Genomic DNA, 27632 nt, shown 5'->3' with positions numbered 1-27632 from the left:
AAACCAGACCTGTGTCATAGTCTCCCTCCCAATTTTTCTTCATCAATTTTCCTCTCAATAAATTTCTTGCACATCTAATTCCTTTATGGCATTTGCTTTTCAAAGGATCTGGACTAACACAAGTGCTGAAGAGTAAATCAACACTGCAATTAACAAATTTACTTAGGAGAAGATAATGGAAACATTACATACCAAAAGGACATAGCCAAATATATAATCAGAGGTAAATTTGTGGCATTAAATATTTTCATAATTATACAAGAAAGAATAAGGCAATGTAAGTGAATCATTCATTTCACAAAGTTTAAAAGGAATAAAAAATTCCTAATCAAAGGAAAGCAGGATGAAGAAATTGACAAATTGTGGGAGGCAGAATGGGCTCGCAAAGATGTCCATGCCGTCGGTCTGAAACCTGTGAAGGTGCTATGCTGTAGAGCAAAAGGGATTTGCAGGTGTAATTAAAGTAAAAGAGGGAGATAATTCTGGATTATCCAAGTGGGCCTAACTTAATCACAGGGGCTCCTAAAAGCAGAGAAGTTTTTCCAGCTGGTGTGAGAGAGATGCAGCAGAAGGTGAAGTCGGAATGACTTGAAGCATGAGATGGACTTGACCTGCTGTTGCTGGAGAAAGGCCACATGGAAAACACAAGAAGGAAGTTAGGCGGCCTCTGGAGCAAGGACCAATCCCCAGCTAACAGCCTGCAAGGACCTCAGGCCTACAACTGCAAGGAACTGGATTCAAAAGTTTGAATGAGCCTGAACAAAGAAACACAACTCTGCAGACACCTCGATTTCTGCCTTATGACATCCTGAAGGTCCAGTCTAGCCCCTCCCCAATTTTGACCTACAGAAGGCATGAGATAATGCATTTGTGTTGTTTTAAACTATTATGTTTATGGTAATTTGTTAAGGCAGCAATTGAAACAAAGATTTTAAAAATAAACGAATAAAAACAAAAGGTATGGGGATTGATGTGTAATCCAAGGGCTGGTTTTTTGAAAAGGTAATAGGCAAAGTTTATTCTACTCTACATATGAAGGGAGGAAACTTAAGCATTAAAATTAAGAAAGAAAAAAGAGTAGTTATGAATATCTGTAAGCCAAATAACATAGCAGAAACATTCTCAAAACTGAAATTATAGGTGAAATGGAAGTCTGATAACCAGAGGAGACTTTAATTCACCTCTCAATCCAAGACAGCAGTAGACTAAAAAATAAGTAAGGATCAGAAGATTTAACCAGTAAGTTATTCCCTGTAAGTACTGATTGAACTTTGTGCCCCAAAAATACAGAATACACTTTTTTTTTAGAACATGTATGAAAATGGACTATCCAGCCACCAAAAACAACCCTCAAAATATTCCAAAAACTAAAACTTATATATATTAAAATTTTTACCTACAATGAGATGAAACTAAAAATGAATACCAGCATAACAAAACAAAAAGTCCTTAACTCAGAGGGTGGGGAAAAAACTTCCTTGATATGGTTTGGCTGTGTCCCCATCCAAATCTCATCTTGAATTGTAATTCCCATAATCCCTACATGTCATGGGAAGGACCTCATGGGAGGTAATTGAATCATGGGGGCAATTACCTGCATGCTGTTATTCTCATGATAGTGAGTTCTCATGAGATCTGATGGTTTTATATGGGACGTTTCCCCCATTTGCTTGGCACTTCTCTTGTCTGCCGCCATGTAAAACATGCCTTTGCTACTCCTTCACCTTTCACCATGACTGTGAGGCCTCCCCAGCCATGTGGAACTATGAGTTCATTAAACCTCTTTCTTTAAAAAAATAAATTACCCGGTCTTGGGTATGTCTTTATCAGCAGTGTGAGAACAGACTAATACGCTCCTCTTAACTATTTAAGGGAAAATACCACATGCAATTGCAGAATTTCTAGGAAATAATAATGAGAATACTGCATGTTAAACTCTGGGGGATATAAGGAAAAAGAATGAATGCTCAGGAAAAATTCACAGCCGTAAATGCTTATGTCAGCAAAAAAGAATACAAATACATGTGGTTTAAAAAAGTTGAAAAATGAACAACAAAATACCCTGCAGGCAAGTAAAAAAAGAGATAAAAGGTGAAATTGGAGAGTTGGAAAAGACAATAGAAGCAGAAAATAAAAAATAGATAAAAGGATTTGTTAATTGTAAAACAATTGTTAAGGCACACCTAACCTAATCAAGGGAAAAAAAGAAAAGCACAAATATACAAAATAATAAAATAGAATAAATAAAAGCAGAGAGAATTAAAACCACCCTAAAAGCATTTTGCATAACTTTATGCAAATTCAAAATCTGAAGGAAATACATATTTTTTTCTAAGAAAAAGTAATTTATAAAAGCTAACCTCTGAAGAGATACAAAGTTTAAGCAGACTAATCAACAGAAAGAGACCTTGTCTCAAAAAAATAAATAAAATATAAAAAGTGAAAGCTATCAAAGGGCTTTCTTCCCCATCAAATCATCAGGCTCAGATAATATGTCAGAAGCAAAGCTACCAAATCCTTAAAGAATACTTATAATACTCTCTAAACTGTTTCAGAACATAGAAAAATAAGAAAACTTTCAAATTACTTTTATGAAGTCAGTTCAATGGTGATTCCAAAATCTGAAAACGATGGCACAGAAAATAGGTTAATCTCACTTAAAAGCACTAATGCAAAATTCTTAAGTAAAATGTCTGCAAACATTATCCTGCAGCACAACAAAATACATCATAATGAGTGTAATTTATTTTAGAAAATGCAAGGATGGTTTAATAATAGGAAATAATTACACTAGTATAAAAGGAAAGAACACATCATTTCATAAATGCTGAAAAGGTATTTGATAAAATTCAATAATCGTTTTTGATTTCTAAAAAATTCAGTAATACAGGAATAGTTGGCTACCAAACATGCTTAATGGAGAAACTTACTTTCCCCATCATAAGGGAAACACAGGACAGTTAAAGTTAGGAAGAAGACCAGGATGTCCACTATTCCCACATACTATCTAACATTGTTTGGGGTTATTAGTCAAAGCAATTAGAAAAGAGAGAGAAATTTTGAATATGAAAATGAAAAAACATGAGCTAAAACTATTACCATTTACAGAGCATATGACTGTGTTCCTGGGGAGGAAGGGAAACTAAAAACTTACTATAATCAAGAAGAGAATACACTGTGGAATATGAAATTAATATTGTCTTCATAATATACAACTAACAATGAATTAGAAGGCATATCGAAGCCCCTGTTACAATAAACTAAAAAGAAAAAGATTTCAAAATCTCAATACATTTAATAAGAAATTATGCCAAATCTACATGAGAAAAATTTGAAAATACTCCTCAAGAACTTAAAAGCAAACTAGACAAATGGGAAGCACACTACATTCTTGGATAGAACACTCAACATTATGACTACATCAATTCTAAAATTTATTTACAAATTTAACATGATTTTAATAAAGATTAAAATAGAGTTTTTGATTTATTTATTGAAATGAGACAGGCTGATTTTAAAATTATAAGCAAAAACAACTAATTATACCAGGAAACTGAAAAAAGAAAGTAATGGAAGGAACTAGCCATACCAGTTATAAAAATACTATAAAGATTCAATAATTGAAACAGTAGTTGAGACACATATTAGGAAAGCTACAAATGGACGAAGGATTTAAGTGTAAACAACAAAGCCATGAAAGTGCCTGAAGAGACATGAGGAATTCTTTCAAGACTTTGTGTAGGGAAGCACTTTCTAACTGACTTGAAATTCCAGCAGCCACAAAAGAACTGATAAATTCAACTACAACTAGAGAACTATTTGTGCATGTCAGAAATCAAAGACCTACGACAAACTGGGGAAATGCATTTGCAATTTGTGTCATAGAGAAAACAGCTCCTCTCCTTACCATATAAAGAGCTCCTAGAGATAGAGAGGAAAAATAGCCCAATAGAGAAGTAGGCAAAAGGCATAAACAGATAGTTCACCAAAAAAGAAATACAAATGCCCCTTAAATGTGTGAAAAGACGCTCAACTTCATCCATAATAAAAAAAGGCTAATTAAAACAAAAAGATACTGCCTTTTTCCTATAAGAATGGCAAAATTCAGCAGTTGAACAACACTGCATTGGTGGTGAGGCAATGGAGACACAGGACGTTTTACATATTGTTGGTGGGTGGGCAATGAGGTGAAAGCCATATAGAAAGCAATTTGGCAAGATCTTTCAAAACAACACACATGTACTCTCTCTGCTGAATTCTCTCTGCTTTTATTTATTCTATTTTATTTTGATCCAGAAATCCCACTTCTGGATATTTATTCTACAGATATATCTATACGCATACAAAATGACATATGTGCAAGGTTATTCACTGCAGCATTGTTTGAAAGAGCAAAATATTTAAAAGAACCCAAATGTCCATCTATGCAAGAGCAGTTAACTGAACTATTACATACAAAGGAAGGGTATGCAGTTGTAAAAAAGGATAAGGAAGGTCTCTGTGTATCAATATGGAAAGATCTTCAGGATATATTTGTTTAGTTTTTTTTTTTTTAAAAGGCATAGCTCTTTATATATACTATATATATATACACTATTTTTTGTGCAATAAAGGGGGAATAAAAATATGTATTTGCATTTGCTTATATCTGCATAAGGGCATACTGAATGCATCCACAATTGACTAATAAAAATACTTACCTGTGAGGATCATGAAAAAAATGTGATGAATGGTTAAGGGGTGGGAATGAAAATTCTCTGGCTATATTTTCTTATGTAGTTTTGTTTTTGAGCTATGTGTATGCATTATCTTTAAAAATATGTGTATGCAGTATCTTTAAAAATATACTAAACAGAGAGAGGAATTATAGTCCAATGTCACTTTTGAATCCTGATGCCAAATTAAATATTGAATTACTATACAATAACTGTATAGCTTTCATTATAGAAATGCAAGAATGTTTCAGTATTGGGAAATGTATTAACACATTAGAAGGCCAAAGAAGTCAACAAACAACACACAAATCCCCAAACCAAAAAACAACCAACATGGTGGTTCTAGATATTTGTTGATATCTAAAAGGCCTTTGATTAAAGTAGATATTCCATCCTGATAAAAACTAAGTAGGAATCACTGGATACTTCCTTAACATGATTAAAAAATATTTCTAACCAATAGCCAGCAGCAAACAGCAAAGACATTTTCAGGATAATCAGGAACCAGATAAGTTGCCTTCTATGACCACTTTTATTTAACAGTATTCCGGAAGTTCTGCTCAAGACTTTAAGAAAAGCAATGAAGTCTTAAATCAGAAAACCAGAGATAAAATTGCCATGTTATTGATATGATTGAGTACCTTGAAAAACAAAGAGAGTTTAAAAATTATTGGGCCTAATAAGATGGGTGAGTAGGAGGTAGATAAGGCGAGCCAGATGGGACTGGAGTAAACTATGTGCTCAGTAACACCCACTCTGGACTAACTGGTGCCTACCAAAGAATAATCAAATGCCAAACGTTCATATTCCCAATTTCCAGAGGATGTCTACTTTGTTCTGCCCAAACAACTTCAGAGGAGAAGAGAAGTGCTTGTTTTGCGTAAGATATGTGACAAAGTAGAGCACAGAAAACTTTGCATTGGGCTCCACTTTAGCGAAACCATTGACTGGGAAGGTGAAAAAGAGACAGACACTCTAGGCAGAAAAGAGCACAAACCAGGGGAAGATGTGTAATATCTTGGTGTGCGTGGGGACCTACCTACAGGGGGCTCAGTATCACTGGGCATAAAGGGTGAGTCAAGAAGCACAGATGGCCTTTAAAATCCAGACCAACCAAAGGACTTACATGTTATTTTGTAAGAGATACAACCCATTGCAGGGCTTTAAGTGGGATGTAACATGAACAATTCACATTTATGTTGGACTTTTAATAATAATAGCTTCCATGGGAAGTTCTTTTGTTTATATTCCTTGGTTCCATAGTCTTTGAGTAAAAATAATTTTACTACTTCCAGAGAGTAAAAAAATAACAGCAATGGTGGACTCAAGCAGTGTATGCTTAGAGTAGATGGCTGTGTTGGAACACAGCAGACATTCATTAAACATTTGTTGATTGAATTGACTGTTTCCACGGCGTATATGAGTGAGCTGTCAGAATTACACCCTTTGGAAGAAAAGAGTTCTCTTAAAAAATTACCATCTGATTGGGCATTTTGATAAGCTATAATGATCTTACTTCTGGCAGTAACACATAATATGAGTCCCATCTATTTTCAGTTACCTTCATGTCCAAGTTCTTGGAAAGAGTTTCCAGGGCGGGCACGAATTCTTGAATGGCTTTCTCAATTTGCCGGTACTCTTGCCTGAATAAGTGAATGTCTCCAGAAAGCTTCACAATGCTTGAATCGCATCTATTGGCAAGATGGAAATTGGTGTGAGATCAATACCTTTATAACATTTTTAACACTATAGTAGACACCTGCATATTCATTTGATGGCCAAAGTTCTGAAGTCATTTGAAGAATGAGTTGGTAGATACAGGAGTGTATTCAGGAATCTCTTTCTTCATGTTTCCCTTCTCTTTCTGATGAGAGAGAAACCAGGTTGAATGCATTGGCTCAAACCAGAGCACCAACTTGAAATAGTTTAGATGGGGATATTGTGGTAAACTGAGAGAATTTTTACATTTTCAGCTTGATATTAACTTAGTCATAGGAGTTATAGCAAATTTTGATGTTTTGGAAATACAGGCTGCTGCCTATGGTTAGGCAAAATTAAAATTTGTTCCTCTTATATACCATGTTCTAAATCCACTTTCCTCTCTTTATCGTCTTTTCTTGGCCCCCAGACTATCAATTCTCCGTTGACAAGAAAAGGTGTCCCAGCAAATCAAAATCTTCCAATCCATCTTCTCCAATTTCTCACCCTTTTAGCCTCAAACAAAACTCCTGTTCCTTGAAGGGTCTCAGTCAGGCATTGTCATATTAGGACAAAACCAATTCACACTAACATATGAATGAAGCTTTGGTCCATAAAGTTGCATGTGATAATTTAGGGAAGGAATTCTGGTGAGAAGGAGCTAGTGACGTGAGCTGAAGATTATCTTCCCAGTATGTTAGGAAAGATAACACACAGAACCACACCCCCACAACCATTACCCGTGACTCTCTTGGGGGAGAGCAGGTTGCACAGTGTATTAATGGTCAGTTTCTGTATACATTCACATATGCATGAAGGATAGGTTGAAGAGCACTGAAGGACTTTATCTTTTGTATATCTGAGTTATTAAGGATTATTTTGATATTTGTCACTTTTATAAAATAACTGTTTTGACTGTCATCAAATAATATTAATTAGGAAATACAATTTCATATTATTATGCTAAGTGATATATATATAATATATCTATATATATAAGTACACATATATTTTAAGTATATATGTATAATGATGAACAGAACGATAATCAACATTAATAATGTTACTTTTTAAAAGGGATTTGGAAAGATCTTGACTTTCCTCTTTGTTCTTTTAGGCATGATATGAAATTTTTTGTAATGGTCATGTACTATCTTAACAGAAACAATAAAATCATTCTAAAGAAGGAGGAGGCACTCTATATTCCTCTGCCTCCTCCTTCTTTAGAATGATTTTATTGTTTCTGTTAAAATAGTACATGACCATTACAAAAAATTTCATATCATGCCTAAAAGAACAAAGAGGAAAGTCAAGATCTTTCCAAATCCCTTTTAAAAAGTAACATTATTAATATTGATTATCGTTCTGTTCATCATTATACATATATACTTAAAATATATGTGTACTTATATATATAGATAGATAGATAGGAAGAAAGAAACATAATTTAGAATACTGGGATTATATTATATGCATCAACCTTAAAATATTACATTTAATTTTACTTTAACCTAAGAAAGGGTAAATGTAGTGAGAAAGAAGAAATTGTTGAGTTTCAGTTAGGTATTTCTTCACTATGAGAGAGATTTCTTTTCTAAAAAAAGGAAGCTATAAAAAGCTATCATAGATTGGAATTGTTATACTTGTCACAGCTACCATCTCAATACCAACTTTAGATATTATCTGTTGACCATATGCCAAAAAAATGAGAAAATAAATAAGTTCATATACTTGTGCCTTCAACATTTAAAAAAATAATTTGCTAATTTTAAAATGTTAAATTTTATGACCTTTGCACTGTGTTCTGTCACTAGAATGTCTATGGTTATTTAATGTTCACTTTATATGTAGATTAGATGTTCGTTGATAATCCTTTCAAACCATGATTTCTTTTCTAAGATCCTTATTTTGATTTATTCCATGGTTGGCCAGATTTTGCCATCCAGATTTTAAAAGCAGGGCTCAGGAGTACTAGAATTGTCAAGTTCTTGAGTGCTTGAGAATGCCTGACTTCTCTTGTGATTGAAAGGTAACTTACTTGAGATAACATTTTTTTCTTTCTTTCAGGACATGATAAACATCAATCCATTCTTTTCTAGCATTGGTTGAGGTGGAGAAGTCTGAGGTGATGACATTTCTTTCCTTTTTTATGAGACTTGCTTTGTCTTCCTGGATGCTCTTTGCAGTCTTTATCCTTATTGTTCAGCAACTTCAACCAGGATATCTTGGTTTCATTGTTCTTATATCATATTTTTTCCGTGGTCACAGTTTTTCCTTTTTAATCTATAGATTCAATTCTGTATTTCAAGAACGCTTTCTTCTCTTATATGCATGATTTTTTTTTGAAGAATTTGTTCTGTTTCTTCTTTAGGGCCTTCTATTAGTTCTATGTTGGATGAGTTTTCCTTGCCTGTCATATGACAATTTTTCTACAATCATTTTTATATTGAAAAGTAACTATCTCTTTTCATTTGGTGTGGTTTACTCATGTTTTTACTTTCTATAACTCATTATATTTGGTTGCATTTGTTCTATTTTAGGAGTTTCTAAAGTAGATTAATCTTCATAATATCTTGACTTTTTCTTACATCTATCCCTGAGCAATTCCAGTTTATCTATCTCCTTTTGTTATCTGATAGTCTGTTTTGGAGGGAAACGTTTTTATACCTTACTTTTAAAATTATTATTTATTTTATCAAAGTAAAAGATGCCTGTAATTTGAAAGTTAACAGTAACTAATAAGCTAATAATAAACTACAGGGGTTTCTGACCCTTCCTCTCACTGCCTCTCTCAGTTCCTCTCCCTAGTGGCAAGGGCCTGAAGCCTTTTGAGAATTCTGTTGCATAAAGTTAGGTTGTTCTCAGCTTATCCTACAACTTGAAAATTGGCCTTCATTCTGCTAAGGCCGTTTTCATGTTTCCATCTGCTTTCTAGGTTCCAAGACTTCTATGCTGATATCCCCGGTCCTGGTCCTTATGGGTTTATATTTTAAAGAGAAAATCTTTTTACTGTAGATTCAGTGGGGCTTTTGGAAGGGCCAAATTACATGTGACTGTTCATAAGTAATCCTTTTTTTTTTTTTTTTTTAATTCTTTGTCTTTTGTTCTTAATTTCTTTGAAACCGGGAGAACTTTTGGCTTGAACTCTTCCTATACTTTTCTGGGTAGTTCCTTCATGAAGTGTATTCACTAGTCTTTTGCTTATGTTTTATGTATCTATTATCCGTCTGTCTATCATCTATCTATCTGTCTTCTGTCTATCTGGGGATGATAGCGGAAGTGATTCATATGCATGACTGCATTCTAACAATAACTATTATGTCTTTGAATGTTTCTGCTACCTGCAGAGGATCAGTGAGTGTGTTTGGCGGCACTGATCATATCCTCTATTCAGGCTTGCAGTATCAAATCTCTCTCCTTCCTCAGCCTGTTGCACTTCAGCCAGTTTCTCTCAGGTATAAGTGGGCAAGGAAGGAGGTCCTAGATGATAGAAATGATGAAGAACATGGTTGCATCTTTGGCTATACCTCCCGGCTGTTCGGTGTTGCTGACCTGAATCTCTAAGGGGACATGTTGTCTTTCTCCAATGACCCACCCGAGCCTCTAAGTAATGCTGCTTGATTCCATTTTGCCAACGTCTCTCAAAATTATGACTGTTGATTAGTGGGAAATCAGTATGTTTACATCTGAGAAGGACTGTATCAGTCCAAATGTCACAATATTTGGTAAGGGTGCTCTGTTTGTGGTTAGTGGTTACAGCAACTTCCATATTATATTAAAGATGGAGTTTTTTGTTTTCCCTCTTTTATTTTTCACTGGCATTGAGTTATCTCAAGTAAGAGGGGTGGAATAAAAGGTTTTTATTCTGCCCTCTGTGACCAGGCCTGTCATAATATCCACATTATTATGTTTCTTTAAAGAACATGATTTTGCTTTTAATCACAAATCAACAAAATTTATCTTTTTTTTTTTTTTTTTTTTTTTTTTTTTTTTTTTTTTTTTTTTTTTTTTACCCACATGCAGGTTTGTTCTGGAGTCCTAAAGAGCCAAATGGGGCTAGAGAGTTGGCCTCTGACTACGGCTACGGATTGTAAGTCATCTCCATCCCTAGAGGTGCCCTTCCCATGCTCGCCTTTTCCTTTTTTGCACTTCACCTGAATCTCTATGGGGACATGACCTCTCTCTCTGATGACCCATCCAAGCCTCTAGTCTATTAAATAAAGGACAGGGTGTCAAAAGCAGGCTGGCAACTTTGGGAACCTCATCTCATTGGGAGGACTTACTTTTAAACTGCAGTGTATTGCCATGGGAAATAAGGTGTAAAATTCAAATCTCATTGTAGTTATTAAATATTGAGACTGATTTATGAAGCAGTAAAATGTTTGCTAGCAATTATGTTGAAACAATCAACTTAATTTTACTTATGCCAAAGTGCTCATTGGAATAGAGGTCCCTCTATGTGGAAAGACAGTAATCAATCTGCCTTAGCTTGTCCATTAGTCATTTGCCTGGCAAAGGCACAGAAAAGAAACAGGAGAGGGAGGGTGAATTTAAGTTTCATGGCCCTTAGCCAAATTCTGTCTCAGATTGCCAAATAGATTTCAGAAATTTTCCATAAAAGGGAGACATTTCAAGGAAAAATAAGACCTTGTCCTAAAATCACTGCTTATGATTGAAGGGGAAGGTAAGCAAAAAGCAAGCAGAGCAAAAAGAATTGCGTATCTTGATGTAATTTCATTGATCTCAGTTTCTTTGAGATCCACTTGCTATTTTGTCTTGTAAATAAAACAGGGTTTACAAAAATAAAATAATTGGTTTGTAAGTGGTTTGCAGAAAGAAATAGTTGGTAGGAGTGTCATCAGCATACCACCAAATTGAACCAAATTATATTTCATTTAAAACATGTTTGAAATTAGCCAGTCATGGTGGCGTGCACCTGTAATCCCAGGCACTCAGGAGGCTGAGGCATGATAATTGTTTGAACCTGGGAGGCAGAGGTTGCAGTGAGCCAAGATCACACCACTGCACTCCAGCCTGGGTGACAGAGTGAGACTCTGTCTCAAAAAAGAAACAAAGAAACCATGTTTGGTTTTATCTTCTTTGCAAAATCTTGGCACATCTAAATAGGGTTGTGGGTTTGCTGATATTTGTTTTGTTATCTTGTTTCATAACTTATCCAAATATTATAAAACTTCTTTGGTATTGATCAAATATTAAATAAATATTTCTATATATTATTTATTTATATATTATATACAATATAAATTCGCCTGTTTATTCTCTGGACTGGCTGACAGTTATTTTTTTCTTGGATGAGAGTTTTTCAACCATATGTATTATTTCCAAGACAGCATCTTTTATTTTTAACAGAAATGAAGCCACACTCCAGAACTACAAAGTCTTTCCCAAAGCCACTAAGTCGTTTATGTTGTGGGCCAACCAGAAACTTGGGCATCCCTGACACCTCCTCCCTTCCCCTCTTTTGAGCTCCATGCCCATTCCAGTTAATATGCTAATGGCGTCTCATACACAACATGGTGGAAGCCAAACACTTTATTATTCCCTGTTTCTCTTTCTACTTCCTTGTTACAATTGCTCCTTGTTTCATATTTTCTTCTCTGTGAAATAACATGAGTATCCAACCAGTCTCCAAGCCCCAAAACTTTGGTCATTATCCTTGACCTCCCCTTGCCTAATTCATCCTCCATGTTTATTCGTGCACTAATCCTGTAGATTCTATTTCTCTAATATCTGTGTTGTCTGTCCCCTGCTCTGGGCTTTCATGGCTAGTGCCTTGGTTTAGGCCCTGCCACTTCTCACCTGGATTGGTACAATAGCCTTCCTCTGATCTCCACACCCTCTTTTGTATTCTACCAATTCACTACAATTAGAATGTCACAAAATATGATATGCCACCCCCTTACTTAAAATCCCCCCATAGTTATTTATAACCTTCTACATAAAGTTCGAACTCTTTACCTTAGCCTACAAGACCCCTCATCTTCCAGGTCTGGACTGCTTCTCTGGCTTCCTGTCCCAACTTTGGCAAAATGCCTACTCCAAAATACCATAACCAAAATGCCATTCTCCCAGGTATGCCCATGAACATGTCACAGTGATCCTTCCCTCAGTTCTTTTGCACATATTATTCTTCCAGGTAAATTGTCTTTCTCACTTTTCCTTGTTTAGTTAACTGTTATAAATCCTTCAAAACTCAGCTCAAGTGTCACCTCCCCTGGGAAGCCTCTCTTCTGTGTGGGTCTGATTTGGACATTTCCATAGCATCCCAGACTTTTAGTACGGCATTCACTTCATTGGTTATTGATACAGCTTGTTTTCCCTGGTAGACTGTAAACAGCTATAGAAAGGAGACCATGTTGCTGAATTCTAACATTACCCGGCCTGGCATATGATGAGTGCTTAATACATTTTTGTTGAATTAAATGCGTAAATACCCTAGGAGAGCTTTGTCTTAGGTAGTGATTATCTAATTCTGAGAGGATTAACCAGATGGAGACGGGAGTGTTACAGGAGAGAGGAATGAGGTACTGGCAGAAGATGTAGAGATGGAAAGATGTCCACAGTCAGCCATTCACAAGTCACCTTTGATGTGTCCGCCAGAGTGGTCCTGCTGTTCTCAATACCTACACATATTTGCTGAACTGCATACCATCAATTCTTTTGATTTAGAAATCTTGTACAAAAGATGTTATTCAAAACTTTATCCATTTGGCAGCAAATCCCATTAGACTATTACAATTCTTGTATATTTTAAATGCTTTTCTCATTAGCATTTGACACATATGGGAATTTCGTACATGGTTATGAAGGTGTGTCTATGTATGGATGTCGGCACTTGGACAGTTAAGGCTCTAAAGACAGAACTCTGGTCACTTCCGTTGGAATCAAACTGTGTAAGGGGTCTTTACAGAAACTTTGAATCTCATAGGTAGCATGAGGTGTTCAAAGTTCTATGGTACACTTTCTCAACTGCCATCTCATTAGTTTAGCTTAATGTGTAGACAATATCTTTTTTCCACAGCATGGAGCTTGTTTGGGAATGAGAATTCACTGGCCAGGAATTGACTGTTAAACATTAGTCAATAGGCTTCTTCTCACCTGGCTACTCTTCCTCGAAGATCTCCAACTCCTTGTAGGTGTTTGATGTTTATCTCCTGTACTGCAAAGTTAGTTCCTGTGGCCGCCTGATCTCGAGCTCTTATTTGGTCTTCTAAAATCTGTAATTTTGAGTCAAATTTCCCATTAATTTCCCATCACACATGATAAGGAAACATTATTTAAAGCAGGGGTTACCTAAATGAATGCATTTTGTAGTTAGGCTGATGGTGTGAATGAGTGAGAGTCCTATCTCAGAAAGAAGTGATCTCTGCTAATTTATCTGAGGGAAGCAGCAGTGGTTTGATTCCAGCTGATTATTGCCAGGTGGGAAAGATGTCTCAATAGTGTTTTAAAGAAAGCTAGAAATCCAGATTTTATATGAAATTGCTCAAATTAACAATATTGGCATATTATTCAAGATCTTTTATAAACCATATGTGGACCAAACAACATATATTGTGTTGATATGGTCATGGGCTGCCGTTGGCCATCATTGACATAAAAGCTTTTCACAAAAACATACTTCACAATTGGTGCCATAAGTTTGGAGAAGGATTTTTTTCAATATGGCGTCAGGCAAGATTTTTTATGGATTGAACCAGAACCACAATGAAGTTAACACAGGGCAAGCAAATCTGAATCAACCTGTTTCATATACAATGAAAAAGAGTTTATCTAGATTTCTTAGAGAATATGAGAGATTTCTGGCTTACTTGTGTCCAGATTTTGTCCATGAGCATTGTTAGTCACGTCTTTATTGTGTTTTGGTGTTCTGGAAATAGAACTGACTTTCTTGTACCACTGGGCTAGTGGTCCCAAGAACCATGGTTTTTAACTTTTTGTACCCATTTATAAGTATTGATTTAAAAAATAAAAAAAATTCTGCTTGTCCATAGAAAAAAATTGTATTATACTTGACATTCAAATAAATTCCAATGTAAAGTGAAGACATATAAGAAATTGGTATTTACTAAGAAAAAAAGTGAGAGTTCTATGTAGGCCTTTGAAAAACACAAATCTGTTACTTGGGGAGATATTCCAGTTTAAGTATTATATTTGACAAAGTCCTAAATTATGTTTAAACTATGATTATGAATTTTACTAGGAAAGGAAGAATTTTTATAGCAAATAAATTATAGGAATTTCAAAGACCACAGACAGACTCTTGCTCATTTTTTAACTGGGATTGAGACAACTCAAGGGCAAATGAAGCCTTAATTGAAGATGTAAAAGTGTCAAAAACACTAACTAGAGTTTGGTTTTGTCTTTTTGCATGTATGCAGGTATTTGTTTTCTGTTTTGGTAAAGATAGTGATGAAAGGAAACTTACTCTACTATATGCTAAAATATTTTCTAAAATAAGGATAAGTAAATCAGTGTAGTAAAGGTATATAGCTACTTGTAATGTCATGAAAACCTTGGTAACTGTAGGAAAGGAATATACTCTATATGCAACTCACAAATCAATGGGGGAGTAATTTCATAAGTGGGTTGGGGTCTCTAATTACTCAGAAAATAATTAATTTAGATCCTTACCTCATGTCATATATCATTATAGATTTCAGAAAAAAAAGACCTAAAATATTTTTAAAATTAAACCATAAAATTCACTGATAATAGAAGAGATTATTTCATCTTTGAATGAGGAACTTTCTAGTCTTAGAAGTACAGTAGTCCCCTCTTATCTAAGGGGGATACGTTCTAAGACCTCCAGTGGATGCCCAAAACCTCATACAGTACTGAACCCTATATCTATTGTTTCTCCCTACACATACATACCTATGATAAAGTTATTTATCAGTAAGAGATTAACAATATCTAAAAATAGAATGATTATAACAACGTACTATAATATCATACACACTGTGGCTGTAACTCTTGTAGCTTGAAGTGCAACAGCAAAACTAGCACGAATTTATTTTTCCTTTGTCACAATTTCATGGATAGAAGAATTGTTCTTACCTTAGATTTTAGCAAACTCAGCGTACAATTTTTTTTTTCCTTATTAAGTCGAGAACTTCAACCTTTTCCCTAAAGAAAGCTCTTTACGGCTTCTCCTTGCCATAGTGGAATTGCCAGCATCATTACTTTTGTGCTTTGGGGCATTATTAAGTAAAATAAGGGTTACCTGAACATGAGCACTGTGATACCTCATCTGAACAGTTGATCTGGTAACCAACAGGCTACTGAGTGACTAATGGGCAGAGAGTATTGACAGTGTGAATGTGCTGGACAAAGGGATGATTCACACCGTGGGTGGGATGAAACAGGATGTGCAAGATTTCATCCCGCTACTCAGAATAGCGCACTATTGAAAACTTATGAATTACTTGGTTCTGGGATCTTCCATTTAATATTTCTGGAAACTTTTGAAATCACAGAAAGTGAAACCACAGATGAAGGTGGGAGGACTACAATAATGAGAGAAATTACAAAGCAAAATATTTGAATATTTACCTTTGTGTAAAACTTGTAAAGACATTGTAAATACAATTAAGATAGAAAAAGCAAACTGAAAAAACATTTGTACCATACACTATTGCCAAGGGTTTCAATGATGTACTGCAAGCAGCCTGGAGCTGTATGTGAAAGTGGATTGTATACATCTCTTCTCATCTTTGTGTACAGTGTCATCTTGCTGGTTGTTTGAAATCACAGGAGTATTTACACCATAGAAATAGGCAAATAACTACAAACCAGGCTCTCTTTTCCCTTAGAAAAGAACTGATTGCTGATTGTTAAACACTTACTACCATATTACCAGTTATTATTTCTAATATGTAAAATAAAAGAGCTCATCAAATCAACAAAAATTTAAAAGTACTAAAATCCAAAAGATAAATTAACAAAAGACATAAATCATTAGCAGAAGAAATGAAGCTGTCACTTTATTATTAATTTTGTTGTTGTTGTTGTTGTAGAGACAGAGTCTCACTGTCTCAAACTCTTGGCTTCAAGCAATCCTCCCAAGTCAGCCCCCCAAACCACTGGGATCACAGTTGTGAGCCACAGGCATTCAGCCAAAATTGTTACTTTAAATAGTCACTTTAAAAAAGTGGATTCAACACTTTCACTAAGAAAAAAAATCTTATTTCTGTTCTATGAAGTTAGCAAAAATTAAAGTGATAAATTTCAATTCTGGCATAGGTAAAGTGGAAAAAAACACTCAAATAATGCTAATGGAAGTGTAAATTAGTATAAACTTTCTGGAAAACAATTTGGCAACATGTATCAAGAGCTTTCACAGTATTCATACCTTAGTAATTCCACTTCTAAGAATAGATACTATGGAAATAATCCAAATGCAGATACATATTTATGCACAAAGATATTTCTTTCTTAAATTATTTTTATTCTGAGACAGGGTCTCCGTTGCCAAGGCTGGAGTGCAGTGGCATGATCATGGCTCACTGCAGCCTTCACCTCTTGGGCTCAGGTAATCCTCCCACCTCAGCCTCCCAAGGAGCTGTGTCTATAGGCGTGCACTATCCTACCCAGCTAATTATTTATTTTTTCTTGTAGAGACAGGGTGTCACTATGTTACCCAGGCTGTTCGCAAACTCCTGGGCTCAATTGGTCCTACTGCCTCAGCCCCCCAAAGTGATATTTTGACATTAGGATAATAATTAAGCAAATCATGGTGTATGCACCATGCAAAGAGATTTTAATGAGACATGATAGAGTTTAGGATGAATGTTAGAATAAAAATTGTGCTTACAAACATAGTCTCAGCCTCCTAAATGGAATACTTGGAAGGACTAGAGGGAGATTCATCTGGGTATTTGCAGAGATCACCATTTGGTGGTAGAATTGTGAGATATTTTTTCCCCAAGTTTAAACATTTTTTTTCCTAAACTTTCAAAATAATTATGATGAACAAGTATTGCTTTTGTAAGTTGAGGGGAAAACCCACAGTAAAACAATGCTATATATAAAATTTTCTTTGAGTTAAAAATAAATTAATTCTAAAACTTGTAATCAACTGCCTCTTAAAAAAAGGAATCATTTGATTTTTAAAAAGAAACAAGCACTTTGATGTAATTGTGGTAGATTAAAAAATTTTTTTTTTTTTCATTTCATTTAAGGACCTGTGTCAAGCTTTAGCTCACACTTGAATTGATCTTGTTAGCCAACTTGCAGATAGACTGACCTGATTAATGAGGTTAGGTTCTTTTAAAATACTTGAATAGCATCCATTTCTCTATAAAGTGCTTATAGTTATTTACCAAAGGTAGCCGAATAGTTTGTTCTTCATAATGTTTTAACTATGTTATCTACAGCCTTTAGAATATTTTCTAGTTCAATTTTCCACAAACTCAATCCACTCCTTTTCATTTTCCTATATATGCCAAACTCTTAACAGGATTGTAGGTATTTTGAGGTTTTTGTCTTTGTCTTTTGGAAAATGTTCTGGATTTGTCTTTTTTCAGAGAGCTAATCTAAGATAGTAAATTATTATAGGAAAATAAACTGTTCACAAGATTTCTAGAGATTTGAAAGAAAGACTTTCTCCTTATTGCTAATAGTATTTTACTGGGGTATAATTAGTATGTACTGAACGCACAAGTCAAAGTGTGCATCTGGGCGGATCTTGACTCAATGTAATATAATCAACCATATAACAATCCAGATCAAAATACAGAATATTCTTAGAAACAGTTCGATGTTTCTAAGAATGTTGTTGGCTTTTTCAATTACCAAGAAGTTTTGACTCCTAAATTGGAATCTTATTTTAGCACTGTGCTATACTTACTTGATTTTCTAGTCATTTCAAAGGGCTGCTTGCCTCTTGTCACTTTCGTGATACTTCATTATGCATGGAAATACCTTTAATCACTTTGAGAGTGGCATTGACCTTTGAGGCATTGAGGTCAATTCAAAATGTGCTAAATACCAATAAAGTGCCTTTTAAAAGTTCACTGAGAGTTTAACTTTTCACACTGCCTCAGATATATTACGGGGTCTGCTAAACCCTGCAGATAGAAAATAAATTGATCGATATCTTTGCCCTTAAGTACAAATTCATAAAGAAGTAATTGCTGGTTCAATCCTATAACTTTAATAAAATCCAGTACTCTCTCTGATAGTAGAAAAGGACAAGTATCGTGAGAGGGCATTGTTGTCAATTCTCATGATAACTCCACAAGTTCTGGGCCAGTTTCCTGAAGTACACTATCTGCAGCCCTTGCATGAAAATTGTTAACCCAGATTCATCACATACATTCGCACCCTAACAACTCTCAAAGACCTCTTATACAAGCATGTTTCTCTTGATTTAGACAAATAATTTTCTTTTTTTTGATGAGAAACTCTATTTTTACTCTAATGCCTTAAAATTAATTTATTTATTCACTCATCAATTTAAGGAATATTTAGAGTGCTGACTACAACACCACTGTTGTCTGGTACGGGATATGGGATTTAGCATGAAGAAAACAAACTCTTTGCCTTTATAGAGATTATATCTTAGAAAACAAACAGGAATCAAATATAGACCATGGTAGTTTGCAATGAGTGCTATGTGACAAAAAAATAAAGTAGGCTTTAAGGGAGATTGAAACCATGTGGGTAGAGGTGCTATTTTATAAAATGTCATGCAAATCCTCTGTTATGAGGCTATATTTGAACAGAGACCTGAAGGAATGAAGAACGTTGCATAGGAATATCTAGGGGAAGATGATCCAGCCAGAGTGAATTATGAGTGCAAAGACCCCAAGGCCAGAATGTGTTTGGAATGTCCTAGGAACAGCTGGAAGGCCAATGTGGCCAGAGTGAAGGAATGAAGGGTAGAAGATGGGGCCAGAGAAATTGCTGGCATCAGATTGCGATGGCTATGCAATGGAGCATTACTGAGGTGCCTTATGAAAACCTCTATTTGAAATTATTGCATTAATAGAATCTTGGAGATTTAGGCTAACATAAGCATCTTAGCACAATGTCTGACATAATGTCTTTGTGATCACAAAATAAATATACAGTAAATTTTTTTTAATAGAAGTTCCTTCTACTTTTTGGCATCAATGAACAGCTGAAAAATTGAACTGTTTCCCTCTTAGACCACTAAAATGTAATCATCTAAACTTAAGCAATAGTGATATATTTCTGCACTTGAAAAATGACACTGATGGTTGATAATCTTTATCAAGCAATGCGGCCAAAATACAAAACAAAAACAAAATAAAACAAAAAAGAGAACTACCTCAATGTTTTGGCTGAGTTTTTTGACGATGCTGGTGATGGTCTGGATGTGGCTTTCCAGTAACTTCCTGGCGAGCGATTCCTCTTTTCGAAAGCCATGCGTCCCCTGCAGGCAAGCAGAGATGTCCTCCTTGATGCGGAAGGCTTGTTCAAGAAGGAAAGCTATCGTACGCTCGTGGTTGCTCAGTCTGTCTTCTAGCTGACCTCTCTGGGTGTTTGGAATGATGGGGAGAAAGGGATGACTCCTGATCAGAAAACGGAAAAGGAAACACCAGGGCATTAAAAGAATGAGCTGGAGGAGCCAGGAACCAGAACTAGAATCCTCACTTCTGATCTTTTATTTTTTTCCCTGTGAGAAGTTTGATAGGATTTTAAGCACCTGCCATGGTTAGAATTTGGTGAAGGTCTCATCTAAGAAGCAGATGCATTTTTCATGCTTCAAGCCAATTGGTGGTAGTTAGGAGTGGGTAGAGGGATTCATGAAAGAAGATATTAGAAGCCTTCTTCCAAGACTGACGCCTTTATATACCCTTTATGAAAATTCTACTTGAATGTAGAAAAAATTAAGTTTTTATAACTATAAAGATGCAAAAGTGACTGTGTTAGAGAGTTTTCCAAGGTTTGAGTCCTGGAATAGGAGTCAGGAGGATAGGCCACCACAAAAGAATTCTATGATCAAATACACTTAGAAAACCTTGCATATGATGTCTCTCCCTTAGAGATTCACATTGTACATTTTCATATTGTCTAACAGAATTATTCTAATTTCATAGATAGGGAAATTAGTTCATGAATAGTACCAATCATAATCCCAAAAGACATAATCTCAAACATTGAAATTCCTAAAGTTTAAAATCCCTTCACTGGATTAAGGGATACCTAGAACCTGGTGAGGCAGTGTATCTGTGAGGGTGTTTCCAGAGGTGATTAGTGTGTGAGTCTGAGTGCACAACATGAGAGAGATCTATCCTCAATGTTTTGAGTGTTTTGAAAATCATAGAAGTAAAAACACAGGTGAAAAATACAACAAATGTCTCCTGTGAAATGATTCAATCATGTATGACTTGTGCCCCTTCACACATAGTGCCATGCTTGCCTTCAAAAAACACTCCTCATCAGAGAATAAAAAGAATTCCACAAGCTGAGCAACATTCTGAACCAAAGATGCTTCCTGATATAGAGGTTCCTCCAGTGTTCTGAAACTCATCGAGTGATGAAATATTCTTAGTTAGGGATCTGACTGTCAAAGAAGATAGACTTCCTATATTTGCCACTAAATCTAACATAGACAAACTAGTGCATGCTTCACTTTGGCTGAGGAATGACACTTTCAAAATCGTCCCCATCTTTCTTATCAACTGTATGCCATCATGCCCCAGTTGGATCCAAACATTCTTGAACTTACCTGCTTCTTTATATATTAATGACTGGAAAAAGTGAAGCATTTTATAAACATTTATTTGAAGATTTGGTGGACTTTGCAGAAGAAAATGGATTTTAGTCAAATCCCCAAACCATGACAGATTTGGAATTAAGTCCCATCAAGGCTTCTAAAAGTGAATCTCAAGGTGTCATCAATAAAATTTGATTTTGTCATTCAGCCCAATGCATATGGTGAAAAATTCAGACAAGTGAATTGGCCACCCCATATGGTTTAAAAATATTTCATTTGTTTGCAGTGGCATTCCTCCCAGCTAATGACATTTTAGGAAATTTTAATAAATTAAAGCCATATTTGCCTGAAGAAGTCAGCAAAGTTACCAACTGGTTCAAATATAATTATGCACACAGTAAGATAAGAAGACACACAATAGTGTGACTATTTGATTATCAGTATTGCTTCTGCATATGAGTGCATGTGGAATGAATTTCTGTGTACCCAAAACAGCATAGAAAAATTATGCAAAGATGGAAATATTTAATAAGGAATGCTCATGTATGTCGAATCATAAAAGAATTTCAAAAAGAGCAGTGCTATGTGGAAAATGAATGAAATGTGAACATATTCTCTGATGAGAGCCATGTCTTAAAAGAAAAAAAAAAGCAGCAATTCATTGCCATGCAAGACTTCAAAATATGACTGTGAAAGTTGGCCAGCTCTAATGGACTACCTCCATGTAATTGCCCATAATGTAGCCCTGTAATATACTTTTTCAAATGTTGTATTTTTTCTAGTTTTTTTCCCACTATCTTAAATTGTCAGCATTGTTATTATTACTTTTCACAATTTGCTATACTATGTATTTCATCTTCACATCATTTGCAATACTGGAGTATAAACTATATAAAGACTTTCAGAAAGTTCTAATTTGTCTTATGCATATTTTGTCAATTTGACTCCACAAAAGTGCATTATTACAACATTGACTTTGTGTGTAAGCACTGTGTATGTAAAAATGTTGAAACTTCCCCAATAAATGAAGAGATGTCCTTTTTTGTACAACTGCATTTGTGAAAGATAAAATTTCTCAAGATCTCAGCTCTTTGTGCAATTGCATATGCCATAGTGACTCACTGAAGTTTTGGATCAGTCTTATCAAAAGACTTAGGTTATCGTCATGGTGTTTCAGATGACTACAGTTATAAAGCTGGTTGCACAAAATTACCATCCATAGTATTATGCATTTATACATTTTGAATTTTGACTTATTTCTTTATGAATATGGTTCATCCACTTATAACATTATACCCATATGACTGTTGTTAGTATACCTGTATGCTTATGCTTGTAAAAATACAAATGTTACTATTGCCTATTTTATTATGTAAAGTGGCCTGTGAAATGCTCCGTCATGTTTTTATATGCTTCTAAAATAAATCTCCTTTTATAAATGTGAAGAAATGTCTTTTAAATTATTTTCTCCAGAATTATATTTTAGGGATTTTGATCTTTTTGGGATTTCCACACTTGGTATTATGACATTCAGGATTGTGCTTTTTTGGGATTATGAAACCCATTAATGGAATAGTTAACTGGTCCTAGGTCATCCAAAGCCCATGTGCTAAAACACTTGGTTGTGTAGTCCCCAAATACAGGTTATTTCCAAAGCCCTTATGTGTACTGATTTCTGACCCTATACCAAGTCACATTTTTTATACATGAACATGACAACATTCCTTCAAATCTATATAATTGAGTGAGAGGTTTACTTTAAATTTGTCTTTAACACTATTAAATTTCTTGGGGATTTCTTATTATCCTATGACCCAGTAGAAGGGGCTGTGGGTTTTCTCTCTTTAATCTTACCTGCTTAATACATTGAATTTCTGCACGAGTTTTTATTTGAAGAAATGTTTCAATGTCCCAGAACTATCTGTTTGGTAGAGCCAGGATTAGCTCTAGGTCAGCTGTAACTTAGCCTAGGATGTTTTCCATGTTGCTGCCTCTGAATGGTAGCAAATTATGTTGTTAATATCACTGGAAAGAGAAGTCAGCCTTAAGGAAAAGGAGATTTGGCCTTTGTTAGGGCCTGGAAATAAAATGATGAATGAGACAGATAAAGCCCCTGCCCTCTTGGAAATATATATTTGTATCTATATAGTTACGTAGATGTATAGATATATAGTATATATCTTTTTAAAATGACTATTATATATGCTGGATCATAAAAAGCCAAGGCCAAATAATTAATGCTTATTCCCATTGCATGAGCCAAAATAACTATCTGCTTTAGGCCAATAGTGACAAATTTTCTTGGAAGTGAAAATGTCCTCAGGACAGCAGATTTTAGGGCCAGATTGTGAACATTAGCATTTTCTGGACTGCGGGTTTCAGCTGGGGTTGTGTTTAGCTTTGTTTATCAGAAATCCAAAGAGAGTGACTTAAGCAAGTAGGGTTTATTTGGCTCAAGTAACAAGAAGTGGAGAGGTAGAGCAGCTGACTGAGGAAGTCATCAGGTGCCCAGCTCCTTCCGGCTTCCTGGCCCACTCATAGTGTGTGACCTTTACCCTCAGGTCTCAAGGTTGTTGTTCCACCTTGAAGTATTGTGCCCCATTCCCGATAGAAAAGACAGAAGGCAAAAAATAAAATGTGTGCATCTGTTGAGTTTGTCCCCGCCCGTCCTTTTTTAAATCGAGACAGCCTTTCTAAAAGACTCCATGACACTTTTGTCTATATTTCATTGGCTGAAGCTATGTCATGTAGCCACCTCTTATACCTTATTTTGTTTTTTGAGCTGGGTACATTGTAGCCTTAAACAAAATTGGGACTTTTATTAGCAGAGAGGAAGGAGAAAACGTCTACTGGATTGACTACTGGTGGTATTTGCCATATGCAATTTTCCTCCAATTTGATATCAAGTATCTCTGCCAAAGGAATTTAAAAAATAAGAAGTTTGTTTCTTCCCTGTTGGTTGTTTGCTGTCTGAGGATTAATCTGTAGCTAAGTTTTTTTGGGCAATGCCAGAAGCTGGCTAAAGTTGGGCCACAGATATAATTTTATTACCCTAGTGATGGATGGTTGTTCACAAGGATCAGTGTGTGCAGACGGCAAGGCTTCAACTGCCCAGTGAAGGTCAACAGAAACTGGTTGGCTCATAAAGGAAGAAGAGGGGCTTATGCTATGCAGATAAATAAAATATAGAAATATATTACTTCTTTTTAATTTAGTAGCTCTGTAATTTCATCCTTATAAAACTGCTCAAAAGAAATATAATGTAAACCTTATAGACAATTTTAAACTTTCTAATAGCCACATTAAGAAAAATTTTTAAAAAACTGATGACAGGCCAGGTGTGGTTGCTCACACCTGTAATCCCAGCACTTTGGGAGGCTGAGGTGGGCAGATCACTTGAGGTCAGGAATTTGAGACCAGCCTGGCCAACATGGTGAAACTGCATCTCTACTAAAAATAGAAAAGTTAGCCGGATGTGGTGGCACACACTTATAGTCCCAGCCGCTCGGGAGGCAGAGGCACAAGAATCACTTGAACCCGCAAGGTGGAGGTTGCAGTGAGCTGAGACTGAGGTACTGCACTCTAGCCTGGGTGACAGAGCGAGACTCCATCTCAAAAAACAAAACAAAAACTGATAACATTAATTTTAACAATATAATTTAAACCATTATATCTAAAATGTCATCGTAACATGTAATCTATGTGAACTTTTTAATGGAATATTTTACATTCTTTTTAAAAATAAGTCTTTAAAGTCCAGTGTGTATTATACACTTATAGCACAACTCCTCAATTTGGACTAGCCACATTTCAAGTGCTCAAAAGGCACATGTGGCCAATGGCTACTGTTTGGGATAACATAATTCTAGAACCTGAGAATCAGAAGGAGGGAAGTAAACGTCACTGAGCAGTCAAAAGCATTACCACCGTGTCCATACACTACTCCTGCACTTTATAAATAGTTATAGCTAGTATCTTTGAGCATTTAATACAAGCCAGACCTTGTGGCTAGCACTTTAAATGAGTCATCTATTGAATCTTCATGATAACACCATGGTCTATTAATATTACCCTGTTTTTAACGATAATGAAACTGAGGCTTAGAAAGATTGAACAACTTCTGTCCGAGTTTACCCAGCTAACAACGGTGGACCAGTATTCAGGCCTAAGCAGTCTGAAGTTCATACTACGTTACATGCAGAGAAGAGGTCCCCTCCAAACTCTGCCTCCAAATCACCCCTGGAATGTGCTTCCTCCTCAATTTACCCACTATTCTAACAAACCAAGTTGGATGATTTCCAGATCCATATAAATGTAATACCTGATAATTCTATGTTGAGGAGAGGGCTGCCTACTAATAGATGAAAGAAATCACAGATTAAAGGCAAAGATGAGCAAAAGAGTCAGAAGTTCAATGAAAAGTAAACAAAGTAAATTAGAAATGGGAAAAGACAGAGGCCAGGGCTATTTCATGTACGGGCAAAGAAACTTAAAAATCCTGATACCCTCTCTTGGCATTAATATATATTACTCCTTCCCTTCACTGATCAGCTTCTTGAAGAAGCAAGCTTCTTTTGTTGTGCCTTTCAATATGTGTGGTTTGCTCCTCACCCTATGATAATCAGATTCTTCTCTTTCTCTCTCTTCCTCCCTCCTTCCCCCCTCTCTCTCTCTCATTTTGGGGGAAGACAGCTGCCATATTGAATAGCCCTATGGAGAGGTCCACATGGTGAGGAACTGAAAACTCCTGACAACAGCCAGCAAGGGTCTGCGGTGTCGACCAAGAGCTATGTAAGTGAACCATCCTAGAATTCCTGATCCTGAGAAACTGTGAGATAAATATTCGCTGTTTTATGCCGCTGAGTTTTGGGATACTTTGCTACACAGCAATGGATAACTAACATGGACAGTAACCTACATGAAAAAATGAGGAAGGTCTGAGACTCAGATGGTGATCTTGGACATAAAGAAGGAGGATAGATGTTACAGATATTATAAACCTAGAAGTTGTAGAACTTTGAGATAGATTGGAAATGAGCCTGAAGGAGGGAGAGATTCTGATGTTTTGGATTTGAGCTTAATGTATGATGCCACTTTTCATCAAGACTGAAAATTCAAACAAAAAACAGTTATGTTTTGGGGGAAGAAAACAAATTTGAGATTTTGTATATGACATCTATCTGGAGATTCCCCTTGAACAGTCTGAAATGTGTCTGAAGATAGAGATTTGGATGTTATCAGAGAAGTAAATGGTGGTTGAAGACTTGGGTGAAGAAAATGAGATTGCCTGAGCTGGCAGGTGTGCGTGTGTGTGTGTGTGTGCGTGTGTGTGTGTGTAAAAGAGAACAGGCATTTTTGGAATCACTTAGGTAGCTTTCAAAAGGAAGAGTTGCACCACCACTGCTCACCTTGGCTCCTACCCCATCCCACATACTACAACTATCTGGTGGGGTGGGGGCCTGTGGGACCTGAGAAATGATGGGGGATTCTGTGGGACTCACAGAGCAGACTTTGGTCCCATGGAAAATATTGCCATCCCCCATGCCCAGGGGTCCTGTTGTCTCTGCAGAGCCAGCACACCTCTGCTCGGCTCTGGCTGGGTCTTCAGAGGACTCATTCAGCTTCGGCCTCCTGGGAAAATAAAGCTTTCAGCAAGCAATACAGATTTGAGAGTTAGTGAGAACACGGGAGCTAAAGTAAATCAGCCCCAGAGGGATATGACAGCTCATGTGAGACAAAGTGCAGAAAGAAAGGAAATGAGTTAGACAGTTATTCAGAGGTTAAAAAAAATCCCAGGCTGACTATGGTTTTGACAAAAATGTTGAATTAATGTGGCTTCCCATCCTCTCTCCCTTACAAAATCCTGAAGGACTTGGAGAAAGTGAAAAACCCCTGGGGTGGTGGGGGCTATTTTAAACAGGTGCATGTGTGGGTGGTGCTGTGGATGCCGTGATGTGCCACCTAGCTCCCCGTTCAGGAAGGAAGGACTTATACCCCCCAACTGTTGGGAGTGCTGCCAGCTGGCAGACCTCAGCTGTTAGCTTTCTCTGAAAACTGCCTTGTCAAGGTCATGCCCACCTTCTGGGGCAGCTTCATTCCGTGATTGGACAGTGTGTGGGTATAAAGGCCTGGCATGCTTGGTCTAACTCCGGACAACTTTGAAGGGCTGTCCCAGCTCCAGAGCTTCCTGTGAAGTTGGCTGAAGTCTTCTTTGGCTCAACTATTGGAGCCATGGTACCTAATGTATATAAAATCCTTATGTAACTAATTGAAGTTAGTTGGCTCAACTCACTTCATATAATTCAACTATTCCTTCTGTTCAGTTCCATTCCTTTCCCTTCCCTTCCACAGGTGTTGATCCCAGTGTGCTCTGTAACAAGCCTTCTATTCACCAATCTCCATCTCAGAGTCTGTTCCCTGGGCAACCCAACCTGAATCAGATGGCTGCGTTGGCCTGGGACAAGAGACAGCTTGGGAGGGCTGTGGGAAGATAAAATAGGGAAAGGGAA

At 36.2% G+C, this 27632-nt stretch overlaps 1 protein-coding gene across 1 annotated transcript in view; it reads right to left on the bottom strand.

Annotated features, from left to right (window-relative positions):
• Positions 1–27632, bottom strand: part of FAM81B (family with sequence similarity 81 member B) — a 57672-nt gene that overhangs the window by 15309 nt on the left and 14731 nt on the right. Inside the window, 3 exon segments of the mRNA XM_003261623.3 lie at positions 6277–6406; positions 13533–13651; positions 19732–19975. Coding sequence (XP_003261671.2) covers positions 6277–6406; positions 13533–13651; positions 19732–19975 — 493 coding nt within the window.

This window comes from Nomascus leucogenys, chromosome 2, assembly GCF_006542625.1.
Source record: "Nomascus leucogenys isolate Asia chromosome 2, Asia_NLE_v1, whole genome shotgun sequence".
NCBI lineage: Eukaryota > Metazoa > Chordata > Mammalia > Primates > Hylobatidae > Nomascus > Nomascus leucogenys.
This window is presented reverse-complemented; position numbering and strand designations above follow the sequence as displayed.